The sequence below is a fragment of the Halyomorpha halys genome, unplaced genomic scaffold (assembly GCF_000696795.3).
Source record: "Halyomorpha halys isolate HHAL.00 unplaced genomic scaffold, Hhal_1.1 Scaffold170.1, whole genome shotgun sequence".
In the NCBI taxonomy this organism is placed as follows: Eukaryota; Metazoa; Arthropoda; class Insecta; order Hemiptera; family Pentatomidae; genus Halyomorpha; species Halyomorpha halys.
Window position 1 is genome coordinate 1,792,915 of NW_027107231.1, and position 13,301 is coordinate 1,806,215.

At 29.3% G+C, this 13,301-nt stretch overlaps 2 protein-coding genes across 3 annotated transcripts in view; one reads left to right on the forward strand and one right to left on the reverse strand.

Moving 5' to 3' along the window:
- LOC106678967 (nuclear pore complex protein Nup214) overlaps positions 1 to 13,301 on the forward strand; it is a gene marked incomplete in the record, with an annotated part of 48,661 nt that overhangs the window by 24,785 nt on the left and 10,575 nt on the right.
- Positions 3,848 to 11,398, reverse strand: LOC106678968 (protein FAM133-like). 2 transcript variants are annotated; one of them, XM_067045532.1, is made up of 3 exons: positions 10,423 to 11,398; positions 7,860 to 8,088; positions 3,848 to 4,831 (listed from the first exon to the last, which is right to left on the reverse strand). In XM_067045532.1, the coding sequence occupies exons 2-3, from the start codon at positions 7,983 to 7,985 to the stop codon at positions 3,941 to 3,943; spliced, it is 1,017 nt and encodes a 338-aa protein (XP_066901633.1). In that variant the 5' UTR covers positions 7,986 to 8,088; positions 10,423 to 11,398; the 3' UTR covers positions 3,848 to 3,940. The 2 variants fall into 2 exon arrangements, with proteins under 2 accessions (XP_066901633.1, XP_066901632.1); XM_067045531.1 differs by having other exon boundaries at positions 7,860 to 8,110.

Sequence of the window (13,301 nt, forward strand, 5' to 3'; positions counted from 1 at the left end):
TATATATATATGATCTGCTGAATAAGAAGTTGAATAGAAAAACTTTCTATCCTGTTGACTATTATAATATTACTTCTTTGATGAAGTGAGGGTTAGGCAGATATTCGTGGTCCGGTGGCAGTGACCTCGAGAACACAAACCACTCCTTTGGATGGAGCACTCTTGATCCTTTTAGAGCTGCATTTTTGTTGAGTAACTCAACAGATGTAGTCAAATTGTTGTTTGCACATTTATTTATTTTTTCTATTACTTAATATTCTTTGTCATCTTTTAATATTGCTCTGTTGTATAACAGAGGCAATTTGAGAACTGTTGATTCTTTTGCATCTTCACTTTTATTGAATAACTAAACTAATGTAGACAAACAAACAAATATTTATTTGTCATATTTTATTATTACTCCATTGTGTAAGACCAGGTCCATTGTAAGTGGCTTTGAGCCCCTCTCTGGTCTGATACATTTTTTTTTTTTTATATAATTTTTTTTATTTTTAAATACAATTATTTCTTAAACCATTGTGATGAAATAAATAGAACCTTTTTTTTATATATAGAAAATTTCATCATTTTTATTTTTGATAAGTGCAATTTTTTTTCTAATTAAAATTACTAAATTTAATAAAATAACCAAAACAAGAACAAACAGTCATTTACTTCTCAAAATTCCTGGAACCCTCTCTCCTCCCTCATGGATCAGGACTTTTAGTCAGAATTATGTCTAGTAAATAACCTATTTGGACTAGACTATGGAGGATAATCATGTTTAATTCCCTTAACGACCTTTTAATTTGTATATCAAAAACAAAAATAACAGACTGTCATGGAGACGTTATCTCTAAATTATGAAAAAAGTGAGTTTTATGGCCATAAAATTTGTCAATTAGGCTACACTACTTTTCTCCCAAAAGTGAAGGAGACACTAGTCTTGTTTTGTTTTTTCAAATAATTTATGGAATTAATATTTAGTTTAAATGTTTATTTTGTTCCTAAACCCATTGTAAATACTTAAGGAATAATTTTTGGACTAATCCTCAATGTGTAGTGGGAACACTATACTCTTGTCCCCTTTTTGGCCACACTCAAAGAAATCATGAATAATCTGTACAACTATATCCTTTAATGATCGTTATATAATATCTGTTACTATGAGGTGTATCATCTTTCCTAATTCCAGTCAAAAGAACTATTAAGCTGGTTGGGGTCCCTAGTGCATTGTTATTTTACTGTTAACATGACTCATCTTACTGGTTATGTTGGTTTAAATGACCAGATAAATAACCATCTGTGATTAGGTTCTAACGGGTCTAATCTTAATTTTTAGGAAAAAGAGTGTTAAAATTTGTGTTTAAACTTTTTTCGCTGTACATAAAATTCATCAATTTTATCCTCATTATTTTATATAGTTATAATTTAACTTTTAAAGTTAGTTTAATAAAAAAAAAAATTACTGTATCTCTAATTTTATATATTATTTGATGAAAAGGAGTTAGAGATTCAATTGTATGGAAAAAAAGCATTATGGTATCTTCCTAGAGCAGCATTTTTAGTTATTGCCTTAAGGTAATGTTCACTGACTCCCCTTTTTGTTCTATAGTTGGTATGTGTGCTGCGAGGTAAGGTTATACTTATCAGATACTAGTAAAAAAAAATTCCTTCAGTTAGAACTTTGTCATATTAGTAGGTTGGCTATTTCTTAACAGGCCACAGATATAGCTTATTTTTTGTGTGAAAACACCAGTAATCTCATTTTAGCCAAAAATGTCATTTACACCCTTGTCAAATCGAGGTAGGTCACTCTGTTTTTCAATTTCAAACACTTGTTTAATATTGCTAGATTAAACTATCTTAAAGTCCCATCTTCCCATTTTAAGGTAATATTTGAAAAGTGATATAGGACCATCTCTTCCCGGGGGTCATAGCAGGGCAGGTCCGGCAGGGAAAGATTGCCTTTTTTGTATGTTATGATCTCTTGTGAGATTTTGACATGTACATTGACCAACCTACTCGCTATAATTGTCTGTACTATACTAAAAGAGTAAATCGAGCATTACAGTTATCATTAATTTTTTTTTTTTTTTTTTAATTTAAAAATATTGAGAAATAACAAAAGTTATATGCTATATTATTATGCTACACAACTATGGTCCAGTTTTACTAAATAGCTATAAAACTTCTTAATATTGATCTATATCATTGGGAGGTCAAATAAGGTCTTAGCGGTTTTTACTGGTGATTTCAATAAAAACTTCAGATTCTTGTAAATATTTGTAATCAATTACATATGATCCATTTTGATTTATTACATGTTGCCATCTTTGAGGGTTATTTTTAATTTCACCCTCCTAAAACTTCTCGGATTTTTGCGCAATGATCTTCTCTATGTGCATTATGCAGTCCTAGAGCGAATTAAAGTGTTTCCCATTAAGAGAGTTATGAAGGGCCCGGAATAAGTGAAAATCTGTTGGGGCAAGGTCTGATGAATAGGGTGGGTGGAGGATCACATTCCAGCCAAACTCTAATAATTTCTGCCCGGTCTACAAAGACATGTGAGGACGGGCGTTATCGTGATGGAAAACTATGCCTTTGCGATTATGAGACACAATTTAAGACATTTGCATGAGATATGTTAAGCATTTCTATGAAATCCCGTATCGTAGTGTGAGGGTTGTCTGTGACCAATGCTTGAATTTGGTCATCATCAACAGTTGAAGGACGACCGGAGCGCTTTGCGTCTTCCAAGTCAAAATTTCCGGTTGTGAACCGAGCAAACTACTTACAGGCAGTGCTTTCTCTTAAGCCATCATTGTCATACACACTGCAAATTTTGTCAACCGTCCGTGCAGCGGACTTTCCTTTTTGGAAATATAAAATCATTACATGACAAAAATGATCTCTTCCATTTTGAGCAAGCAAAATACCACTTAAAGATAAGGAATCTCAGTTGAAACTGATACATAAAAGCACCTTAACTAATCCTTTTTCAGAATATTTAAACATTATTGACTAAGTGAACATGATTTTATAAACACAGAGAGAATTATATTGAAATATTGAAAAATGCTACGAACTTAATTTACAACCCAATATCATGTAAAGCTAAAAAGTTTGTTTCTTTGGACACGCTGATTTCACAAACTATCAGTCTAATTTGAAATTAAAATATTGTGTCAGATAGGCCATATATTGAGGAAGGCTTTAGGCTTTATTATATCATGCTACAGCATATTATAGTCAGAGCAACAATCATAAATGTCTATCAATCTGGAAAATTGTTGGCAATTTGGAAGAATACTGTATTGTAAAGAATACTTTGTTATTATGAAATCATCAAACTGAACTGAAGAAACTTTCTATCAAGTCAATTTTTTTTAGTGCTTGGTCCTTTTGTTTTACCACATAAATTTCTGTTGTTATTTAGTTAACCAGAAACACATGGCCATGTATTTATCTTGTGTATCAAACACACTTGTATAACAAAATGTAACATGGGTGAAACAGCAAAGGAGAGCTGGTCTATAATATAATAAAATTTAAATAAACCCTAATCAAGTAATATATCGTTGCTTAAGTTGTGATACCTTGTAAGTCCAAGGAAACTTACTATCATCTTAAAACAATAAAAATTAATGCCTGAGTTTAGAGATATCTTGAAAGAATTCTCCCGGTCATAAAACATTAAATAGATCCTCCATATGATTATGTTTGAATTAGGATGTCTCTTGAATGATACTTTGATTTTACATGGTTTTTAAAGTTTTATAATCATATTGTTGATTTATGAGGTATTACAGTTTAAGTTGACATATCATTATTATAAAATCATAAAAATTTTTTTTTGCACATATATTTTATCCACACATTATGTATATTTGTAAGTCTTGTTTTTTTTTTTTTTATACTGAAGTATTTTATTTCCAAATTTAATCTCTTTTTCCCCCCTTTATTTATTTCTTTTACATGTTTGGATGAAAACAGGTTTACAAACATTTTTTGTTGTAAAATATTGTACGACACGAGAATCTTTAAAAGACTTAGTTTTCTCCTTCTTTGCTTTTATTTTTTCAGCAGATTTCAATTCAACATGTTTTTTTTTATTATTTTCTTTGCTTTCTTTACCATGCTGCATAAAAAATAAGTTTTGAAATTTTTCTAGTGGTTTCATTTTAGACTTTGATTTAGGAAGGGTTTTCTTTTTTTCTGAATGTAAATGTTTTGTTGATTTTGATCTTTCTTTTTTTAGTTTCTTTCCTTTATTTCTTTCTTTTTGATGATTGAATGAAAAAATTTTCTTTATTCTTTCCAGATAGTTTAATTTTACATTATTTGAAGATTTTTCTTGCTGTTTGCTAAAGAATGGTCGAATTTTTATTTCAGATTTTTCTTGGGACATATTTCTTTCAAGTCTCTCTGGTTTAATATCTATGGAAGATTCCCTCTTGTTATATTTTTTTTGTGTTGATTTTGATTTAGCATTTTTAGGAGACTTGGTATTACGTTTTCTGTGAGTCTTTTGTTTTACGTAATTTGATAGCTTTTTTTTAACATTGTTAATACTTTTACGATAATGAGTTGGTTTTTTTTCAATTTTTTCCTTCAATTTCATTTTAACTTTTTCTGAAAATCTTTTTCTTCCTTCTTTTTTGAGATGTTTTGTTTCATTTGTTTCATTGATATGTATTTGTTCTTGTTCGGAATCATTGGTAACAAATTTGAATCGCCACTTATTTCTTTCTTCTTGTTCTCTTTCATTGGGAAGATCTTCTGTTGGACTTGAAATATCCCAAGTTGTTACTCGTATTTGGGTCGCTTTATGTTTTAAATGAGGTTTACCCTTAAACAAATAAAAGTTATGATTAAGAGTTATATTTGTCTATATTTTTATATATTCAGTTATATTTAGAGGAGACTGTTGTTCCTTGGTCATAGTGTACCTCAGATCACCTTTCAGTTTTCTGATTGGAACTGTTATTTATGAGATGGAACTAAGTTAAGACAAAGTTTGGAGAGTACTAGTGAGAGAGTCTTTTTCAGGTGCTATTGTTTGATATAAATTTTAGTTCAAAAAGTAGCAACTTTTGGTTCTGTTGTTAGTTTTTTTTTACTAGTCGATGGTTGTGTTTTGTATTTATGAATCACTGCTTATTGGCGTGTAATTTGTTTGACTAGTTTTGAATTTTAAACCAAATCTGGAATGTTGAGAATGTTTTACATAGAAAAACATACCATGATCTACTTCTGATTAAAAAAAGATCTTGTACCATTTATCAATGTTCATTTGTATAAATGAATCAGCATGAATGAAGAGCAAGCTGAAATCAGTTTTGAAAGTGAATAAAAACTGATTTACCGTTGAGAACTAAAAAATTATTTCCAAAGATCAATATCATTTTGAATTCCAGATTAAATTTTAAAAACGAATTGGATATGGTTGAAAATTTGTGATTGGATTCCAATAAATATTTATTTTTATAGCAAAATATTATCATGAAATTGCCAATCTCAGTAAACTTAAGGGGATTGACTAGAGGTGATGTATGACTGTGATTTTAAGTAAACTTTTATAGCTGTAACGATAAATGGTTTAGTTCATCAAATTTTTAGCAAATATTTACTTATATTCACATTTCATATTTACTTTTCAATAGTTTGTGAATTTAAAGATATAAATTTCATATCTTATCTTCTTAAACATTTGCATACAAATAAAAATTAGGTTATACTTTTATGCAATCTTATTTATTTTTGTAATGAAATTAAACAATTTAAAGTTCTGTGGAAAGAAGTTGTTTCTAATACATATTATCTAGCTTATAGAAGTTCAAGATTCTAATGATCCAAAGTACACTAGGGAACAAAATTATCAGGTATTCTTCCCATTGTTGTATTTTAAAAAATGACTTTAAAATATATATAAAGTAAATTGTGATTCTCGGTAAAACAGTATTTAAAATGGAATGGGAATTCTATATCTAATTTATTCACTATATATGTATGTATAGTTGACCGTAAAAATTGATATATAGGGAGATGGTCAGGGTTGCGGTCAAAAGAGAAATAAAAATAGTTGTAAACTATTTTTATTTCTCTTTTGACCGCAACCCTGACCATCTCCCTATATACTAATTTATTCACTTTTATTGTTTTTTTAGATATAAGACTTTTTTTTGGTTCATTACTTAAATGAAAAGTGGACTTTAGAGCATTAGGCTAATAATAAGAAAATAAAAAAAATAATAAAGCATGAGATAATGGTTAATATTAGTAAACTGAAAAAAAATATATATAAAATATAGTAATAAATCATTAACAAACTAGAAAAAAAATATATTTATATCTATATACTACAGCTTGGGATAAAAAAAAAAAAGAAATGTCATATACATCATTCATTGCTTATGAATTTTATTTCTTAAAATGATGGAATTGCAAATAGCTTAGATCGGCTATTAATGCATAAATATTATTTAGATATTAAAATATAAGTTGTATGAATAACTCTTTAAATAAACAAATATTCATTGCCTCATTACATTTTAGTATTTTAATGTAATATTTTAATTAAATGTGTAATGTATGTAAACATTTCTAGTTACTTGTCTGTTTGTAATGACAAATGTATGAAGGAATGGAATTTCAGTAGGATGAGAGTCAGGCAAGGAAATACATCTGTCAAAGGCTGCAGTTCAGTTGTTGAATTAGCTAGTGTATATAAATCAAGGCTGAGAATGAATGATATAAGAATTTGAAACAAAGAAGTTTGTAGATATATGATGAATGGCAGGATTAGCCTGGTTAGAGGAAGAATGTCAGAAAATCTTACAGCGTAAGGAGGGATAAAGCCACACTAACTTCGACTCTTCATAAAATCGGAAGACGGGTGTCCCTCAGTATCTCAAGGATAAAACATACAAAGCATTTAATCAACTGTTTTAGTTTTCTTTTGAGAGACCATTCTATAATAGAATCAGGGGAATATTCAGGAGAAATTGAATGAAATCAATTTAATTAGAACTAAATTTAGTTGACATAATTAAATATAAAACAAGACTTTAGATGATCTCTTTTTGGCTACTTTGCTTATAGATTTTTTTATTTGCTAGCCTATTCCTCCACTCATGGATTGTGTCCTCCCTTATTATTTGTATCCTCATGTTCGTAAAATGTGTGATAATAAGTGAACAATTTCCGTTATGATTTTGAACTACAAAATGATTTGAAATTCCAAGTTTAGTCAGTTAAGTCAACTTTAAAATTGTGAAATATATCAATATGGTAAGGTAATTACTTCTGATTCTGCAATATATTATTATTTATATCTGCAATATATTTAGTAATAATTAGAAGTTCATGAAGATAGGGAAGAAAAGGTTTTGAAACACTGAAGAAAATACTGTTGAAAATATTGAAAAAATAATGGAAACTTCAGTCCGTATTTCAATTTCAAATTTTATTTTTAATTTAGGATAAAACTATGTTCTATTACCTTATAGGTAGTATAAAAGAAAGTTTGATAGTTTTTTTTTTTCTTCCAAGCCCCATAGGTACGTGGGTTTGATATCAGGGGATGAGTTGAGGTGACCTCTTTTTCTGCATTCCGAATGCATTCGAAGAGGAGGCTGAGGAATTAGATGTTTTGAAAAATGAGGAAGTACTCGGTATCAGTTTTATATTTAGGTTTATTTGCAGTATTTATAAAAACAAAGTGTAATAAAGGTTCATGTTGGGAAAGAAGACATTTTTACTTGACTAATCAGTGATCATTAATTGATGAATCCTTCTATATATTTAACGTCTATTTTAATTCTATAAAGATTGATTAAAAATCAATTGACTGACCATCTTAAATGATAATTATTTACCTTTTTAAAAGGATCTCTTCTCAATCTGTTCAATCTCCTGATTGTTATATTCCTCTTTAGATTTAAACATTTTGAATTCACTACCTTATTTAAACAAATTTTACTCTTTTCTCTTTTTGTTTGCATACACCTTTCTAATTTGAAGTAGGTATTCAAAGATTTTTGTCTAAGCTCATCATCCCTTTCATCCAGGTAGTCTTGTACACGTTTTTTTATTTGATTTCCTTTGCTAGGAGGAGGCATTTCCTGTTCTTTAATAAGAAATGGAATCATAAATTTAAATAGTAGAATTTTAATTTAGAATTTAGTTTTTTTTTTATATACACTCACTAGCAAAAAAAAAATCCAGACATCCAGGTTTTCCTCCATTATTCCATCAAATATGATTTTTTTTTTTTGTAAGAATTAGTTTCTTTATATGTTATTTAAACAAAGTCTACTTTAAATAAAACAAATCACTTCTATTAATAATATTCTATAAATAAATTTTAAGGAATGAAAATCTACCTCAGGTACTGTGTAATGGTGATTTTGATATACTGAGAGCTTGTAAATCGATCAGCAGATTGAGTTGTGGTTCTCGGCCAACCACAACCAACCCTCAGCTTGTCACTACTTATCCTCTGGAATCGCTGAAGTATGTCATGAATTGTGTGAACTTAGCAACTTCCAAGTGTTGCTAAGGTGTATCGTACATTGTAGCCTTCTATCAACTACAGCTTTACTCAAAAGAACCTTTATCCTTGACCAAAATAAACAAAAAATGTGAAGTAGTGACAATAAAACACTTGGTTAAAATATCAAAGATGTTAAAAGTTTGGGTTTGGTAAAGCAGTTTCAAGACATTGAAATGAGAGAGAGAGAAAAATTCTTTATTCATTCATGTTGCCCAAATACATCGGGTTGCTACATTACACAGCATACTAATCAATCCGTGATCGGACATATATAAATTACATATTTTAACTTGATATAGTATATAAGTAGAAAGAAAACTTTTTTTTTTTCTTTTTTCTCAGTTTTCCTTTACAATCAATTCTACACACTAAATACAAATATTTCAATTTATTCTTTTTTTTCTTTCCCTTTCTTGTCTTATTTCACAATTTTTGTTTCATTTTATCAACAAATTCACTCTCCCGAATTCCCTCTCTCAGATCCTCCCCAGTGACCCGCTAAACAAATTCACCATTAGACAGCGATGTGAAATCAAAGCAGAGAAATACTAGTCATAGCAGTAGATCAGTTTACAGTAAAACAAACAAATAAATTCATTTTGCCAAAACAAAACTAATACATAGATTTAAAGGAAAATATAATGAAAAATTGGTTAAAAGAAATACTAGATTGGATACATAAGTAAAAAAAACGACAGTCGCTGGGCAATGGACCAATGCTGCAGTGGAGCTTCCTATTGACAGTGGATCAGACCCAGTCCTTGATACCTCATGGGTGCTTACAGCATCGCCGATAAGGTGTTAGCGGGCAGCCCGATGATGGCCTTGATACTCCTGCGGATATTGGTATCAATGCCCTACAATATTGCAGGACGTATCTTTGTAAGGGGAGCAGTCTGGAGAGGGTAAACAAGGCCCGGGAACCAGTATTGGTTGACAATGTTGATCTTTTGTTCGGGCTTGAGCAGGAATGAGCTCACCAATTTATCGAGGTTATTAGTTATATTTGTCACCACCTCTTCTCCAAATACTAGCTCTCCTGAGAATATAAATCCAAGTTATTTGATGGTGTTTTCGGCTTTTGCCGTTTGGATGACCTCCATATTCTCCGTATGGAGAGCTTTGTTGACCGCAGCTCTCCTTTGTCTATTACGATATCCACACTTTTCTTTGCATTTTTTGTCAGACCAATCTCCGCGAGCAGCCTCTGGACTCTATTTATTATTCTTTCCGCAGAACCCCTGTCACGCGGCGTTACAGCCTGATCATCCTAGAACCTTGTGAGGACCACACTCTCTTGGTCACTTTTCAGGTCGTACCCAAACTTATTAGCAAACTAATCAATGGCTAGGTTGCACAGCGAAGGCGACAAGGGTCTGCCCTGAGGCACCTCCCGCATAATTCCCTACAGTCCTGAAGAGATAATTTCAATGAACTTAGTTCAAGCCTACTTTGTACTAATCAAATTACCTTATCTATAAATAAAGTCAAATATATTGTGTTGGTTTCTTTTTGTTTTACTGTTGAGTGTGTGTATGAATTAAGTAAAGTATAATAAAAAAAATATTTATTAGTTTCATGCACTATAAAGTTTATGTGGATATTTAATATTATTGGAATCTTCCTCAAACTTATATTATCTAATCTCATAAAAGATTAATTATTAGAGATATATGTACTTTTCGGTGATGACAGTGACAAAATTAAACCAAGTTTGCTAGTCAAGTCATGAAGCCAGAAAGCATTTAAATGCAAGTCCTAGGGCCCTAATGATAAAATCTTTCTATCGAAGAGAAATAATGTGTTGCTGGATTTCTCTGATTGATAGGTAATGGCTATAAGGTTATTATAGAATAATAAATATTGGTTAAAAAAGATAATTTTACCATTAGGATTAAGGTCTCTATTACTGTCCTCTTCTAACTTTATTAACTAGACTTTTTTATAGCACTCTAGAAGGATATTTTCATGGAAATCAATGTTGCCTGGTTTTATTTTTATAATATACTGATATAATTTTAATTATCCTGTTTTTTTTTTGGTGGCTTTTCCTCCTGACATTAATTCATCGTAATTCCTTGCTGTTTTTCTTTTATACTTAGGTTTGTTTTAATAATTGTAAATAAGTTAATTCACTATAATTATAGTGAAATAAATTCATGTGATTAGTAAGGACATTATTCAAGCTTATAATAATTTTCCCTTTAGAAACATGCTAAAAACCTTGATCAGATTGAACAGAAATTCAGGTTCTTATTTGTGAAGTATTTTTTCATGCCTTGTTCTTAAAAGTAATCTTATGCCAACCTTTTTTCAAAAATGATCTAACTTCTGTTAGTTTAAAACAAATTTGATGTGTTATTTTTTATAACCCATATCCTGTCCTCAATTTTAATATATTAATCAATCATCTCTCGTTATTATGTTCATAATAATTTATTCGTTTCTTTTGTGTACATTTTGTTTGTGACATGACTGTTTATTTCAGTTGTTATTAGCTATTGCTAATATTATCCAAAAAATGTGAGTAAGAATGAAATTGGTAAAAGTTTTTCAACTGTAAATGTCAACTTTAATCAAATTTGTAAGCTTATATACCAGGGAAGGAATGATAATTTGTTTACTCTTCTGGGGTCTCTTTTTGTTTTTGACTGTTCAAATGAGAAGCTTCGAGAAGGTTGTAAAATGTAGCTATTTATTAAGTTTATTTCTCATCTATATTAATTATTTATCATATCTCATCATCCTGATTGGTATTCATTTGTTTCGTACTTATTTCTATAATTTAATATCATTGATTCAATTTTTGTGTTTTATAAAACTACTTTGTGATTTTTTAAAAATAAATTTTTAGATATAGCTCAGATGGTTTGTTTCAGATATCATTTCCATATGTTGTTAGTGTTTTGAGAAATATTTTTGTTGCAACTTGGCATTTAATTTAACTTTTTTTATTTGTTGACCAGCATTTTAATTATCTGAGTTCAATAATTTTTATATTTATTTATATTATGCTTTTGCAGTGAGTATTTTTTATTTTATTTTATCTCCTAATACATTATGAATTGTTACTATATTATTTTAAAACATTGATTAAAAAAATTATTTTTGTAGACCCATTGAACAAATTTTTTAATATTATTATATTTTGATTAGTTTGTGAATTTTTCACTAATAGTTTCACCAGTTTTGTAAATAATAAAAGTCTAATATATATTCCTAATTCTTATTTAAAACACAATTCCTTGGCTATGTTCTCTTTTGTGGTTTATTTATGTCTTAAGCTTTTTTATATCTTAAGCTTAAGTAAGCGAATAAAAATGAACATCTATAATAGTAATAATTTTTAATAATCCCTTATATTGCTATGGTATTATATAACTTTTGCATAGGATTGCAGTTTCTAAATCCTTTCTGTGCCTGGGAGAAATTACAATATGCCAGATCAAAACTGTCTTTGTTATTCATTCAAGAAACTTATGATTGAAATAGATATCAATAATCTGAAATCAGTATCTGTGATTAAGGTATTCGTGCAGGAATATTGCATACTTGTACTCTAATTTTGCTCACATAGTCGCATGTTGTTCCATGCCTACCTATAACTAATGAAAATATGTAAAAAGTTAAATCTGACCCAATAAATATGTTTTTATGATCACTAATGAGGAGGACCTCATGATATAGTTAAAAATAATGCAATCTTTATAGACATAATATGTAAGCTAGCTTTTCTGGGGTTGTAAGAGATAATCCTTGATCTCTGTATTTCACAACTGTTATTATTGGTTTAGTGTGTGATTATAATTTGTGGAGTGAAAAGTTGAAAGAACATTAGAAACAAAGTCTTAGAAATGTCTGGTGTATAAATCCTAACATAGACAATTAGTACCAAAATAATTTGTACTTGAAACTTTGTTTTTTTTCATTAAAAAAAAAAAAATGATAATAGTTTACTGTTTTATTTACACACTGTAGAATATTTTGAAATCCTGACTTATCCTACTTTTACCGCCTTCCCTAGGTAGTTCCTTTAATTTTATCTGAAAAATTAATTTTTTATCACAAGAACCCTCTAGATTTCGAAATGGTTTATAGCTTGTATCACACTTGTCTGATTTCAGCCTTTTTTTTACTTATGCTAAAATATTGTTCCCTCTCTAGATTTATTATTGAACATGCTGTCATCTGGATTGGTGATAACTGCAAGTAAAACAGATAAGGGTGGGGAGAGGATCCCTTATGAGGGGATTTTACAGTGTGAATGGCCGTATTTGACATTCCCCGCAATTAATTCTATTAAGTTTAGCCATTTGAAACCTTTTGGGTCTTTACAACTTTTATAATAACAGTTTTCTGGTTAACTTTTGATAAGTGCTAAATCTCATGGAGAAAAGTGTTGGAAACTTTAGAGAATACGCCTAGATCAAATATTGTTATTTTTATTAATGCTGTATGAAGTCCATAAAGGGAAATATTATAAACTAAAAAAATTGAGGTTTTTTGAAATTTGTTGTTTATTTGGATTTTATTAACTGTCTCATTAACAGTTTATTAACTGTATCATATTCATTCCTCATAATCCTTGGAAAGAAATAGGATATATAATCCTTATTTAGAAATCGAGGAGAACAATATAATATTTTTATATCTGAATTAGATGTTAATTATCCTAAGTATAAATAACATAGTTTGCATTCTTTAAATCTTCCTGGATCCAAATGTGATTTTATTTTTATTAAACATTAAATAATTAATTTTTGTA

Bases quoted from the DNA above. Each gene is read 5' to 3' on its own strand.
- LOC106678968 (XM_067045531.1), bottom strand. From the start codon at position 8,102: ATGCCTCCTCCTAGCAAAGGAAATCAAATAAAAAAACGTGTACAAGAC. The intron at 4,832-7,859 runs GTAAATAATTAT...TATTTGTTTAAG, and splicing joins GAAGAGATCCTTTTAAAAAG to GGTAAACCTCATTTAAAACA.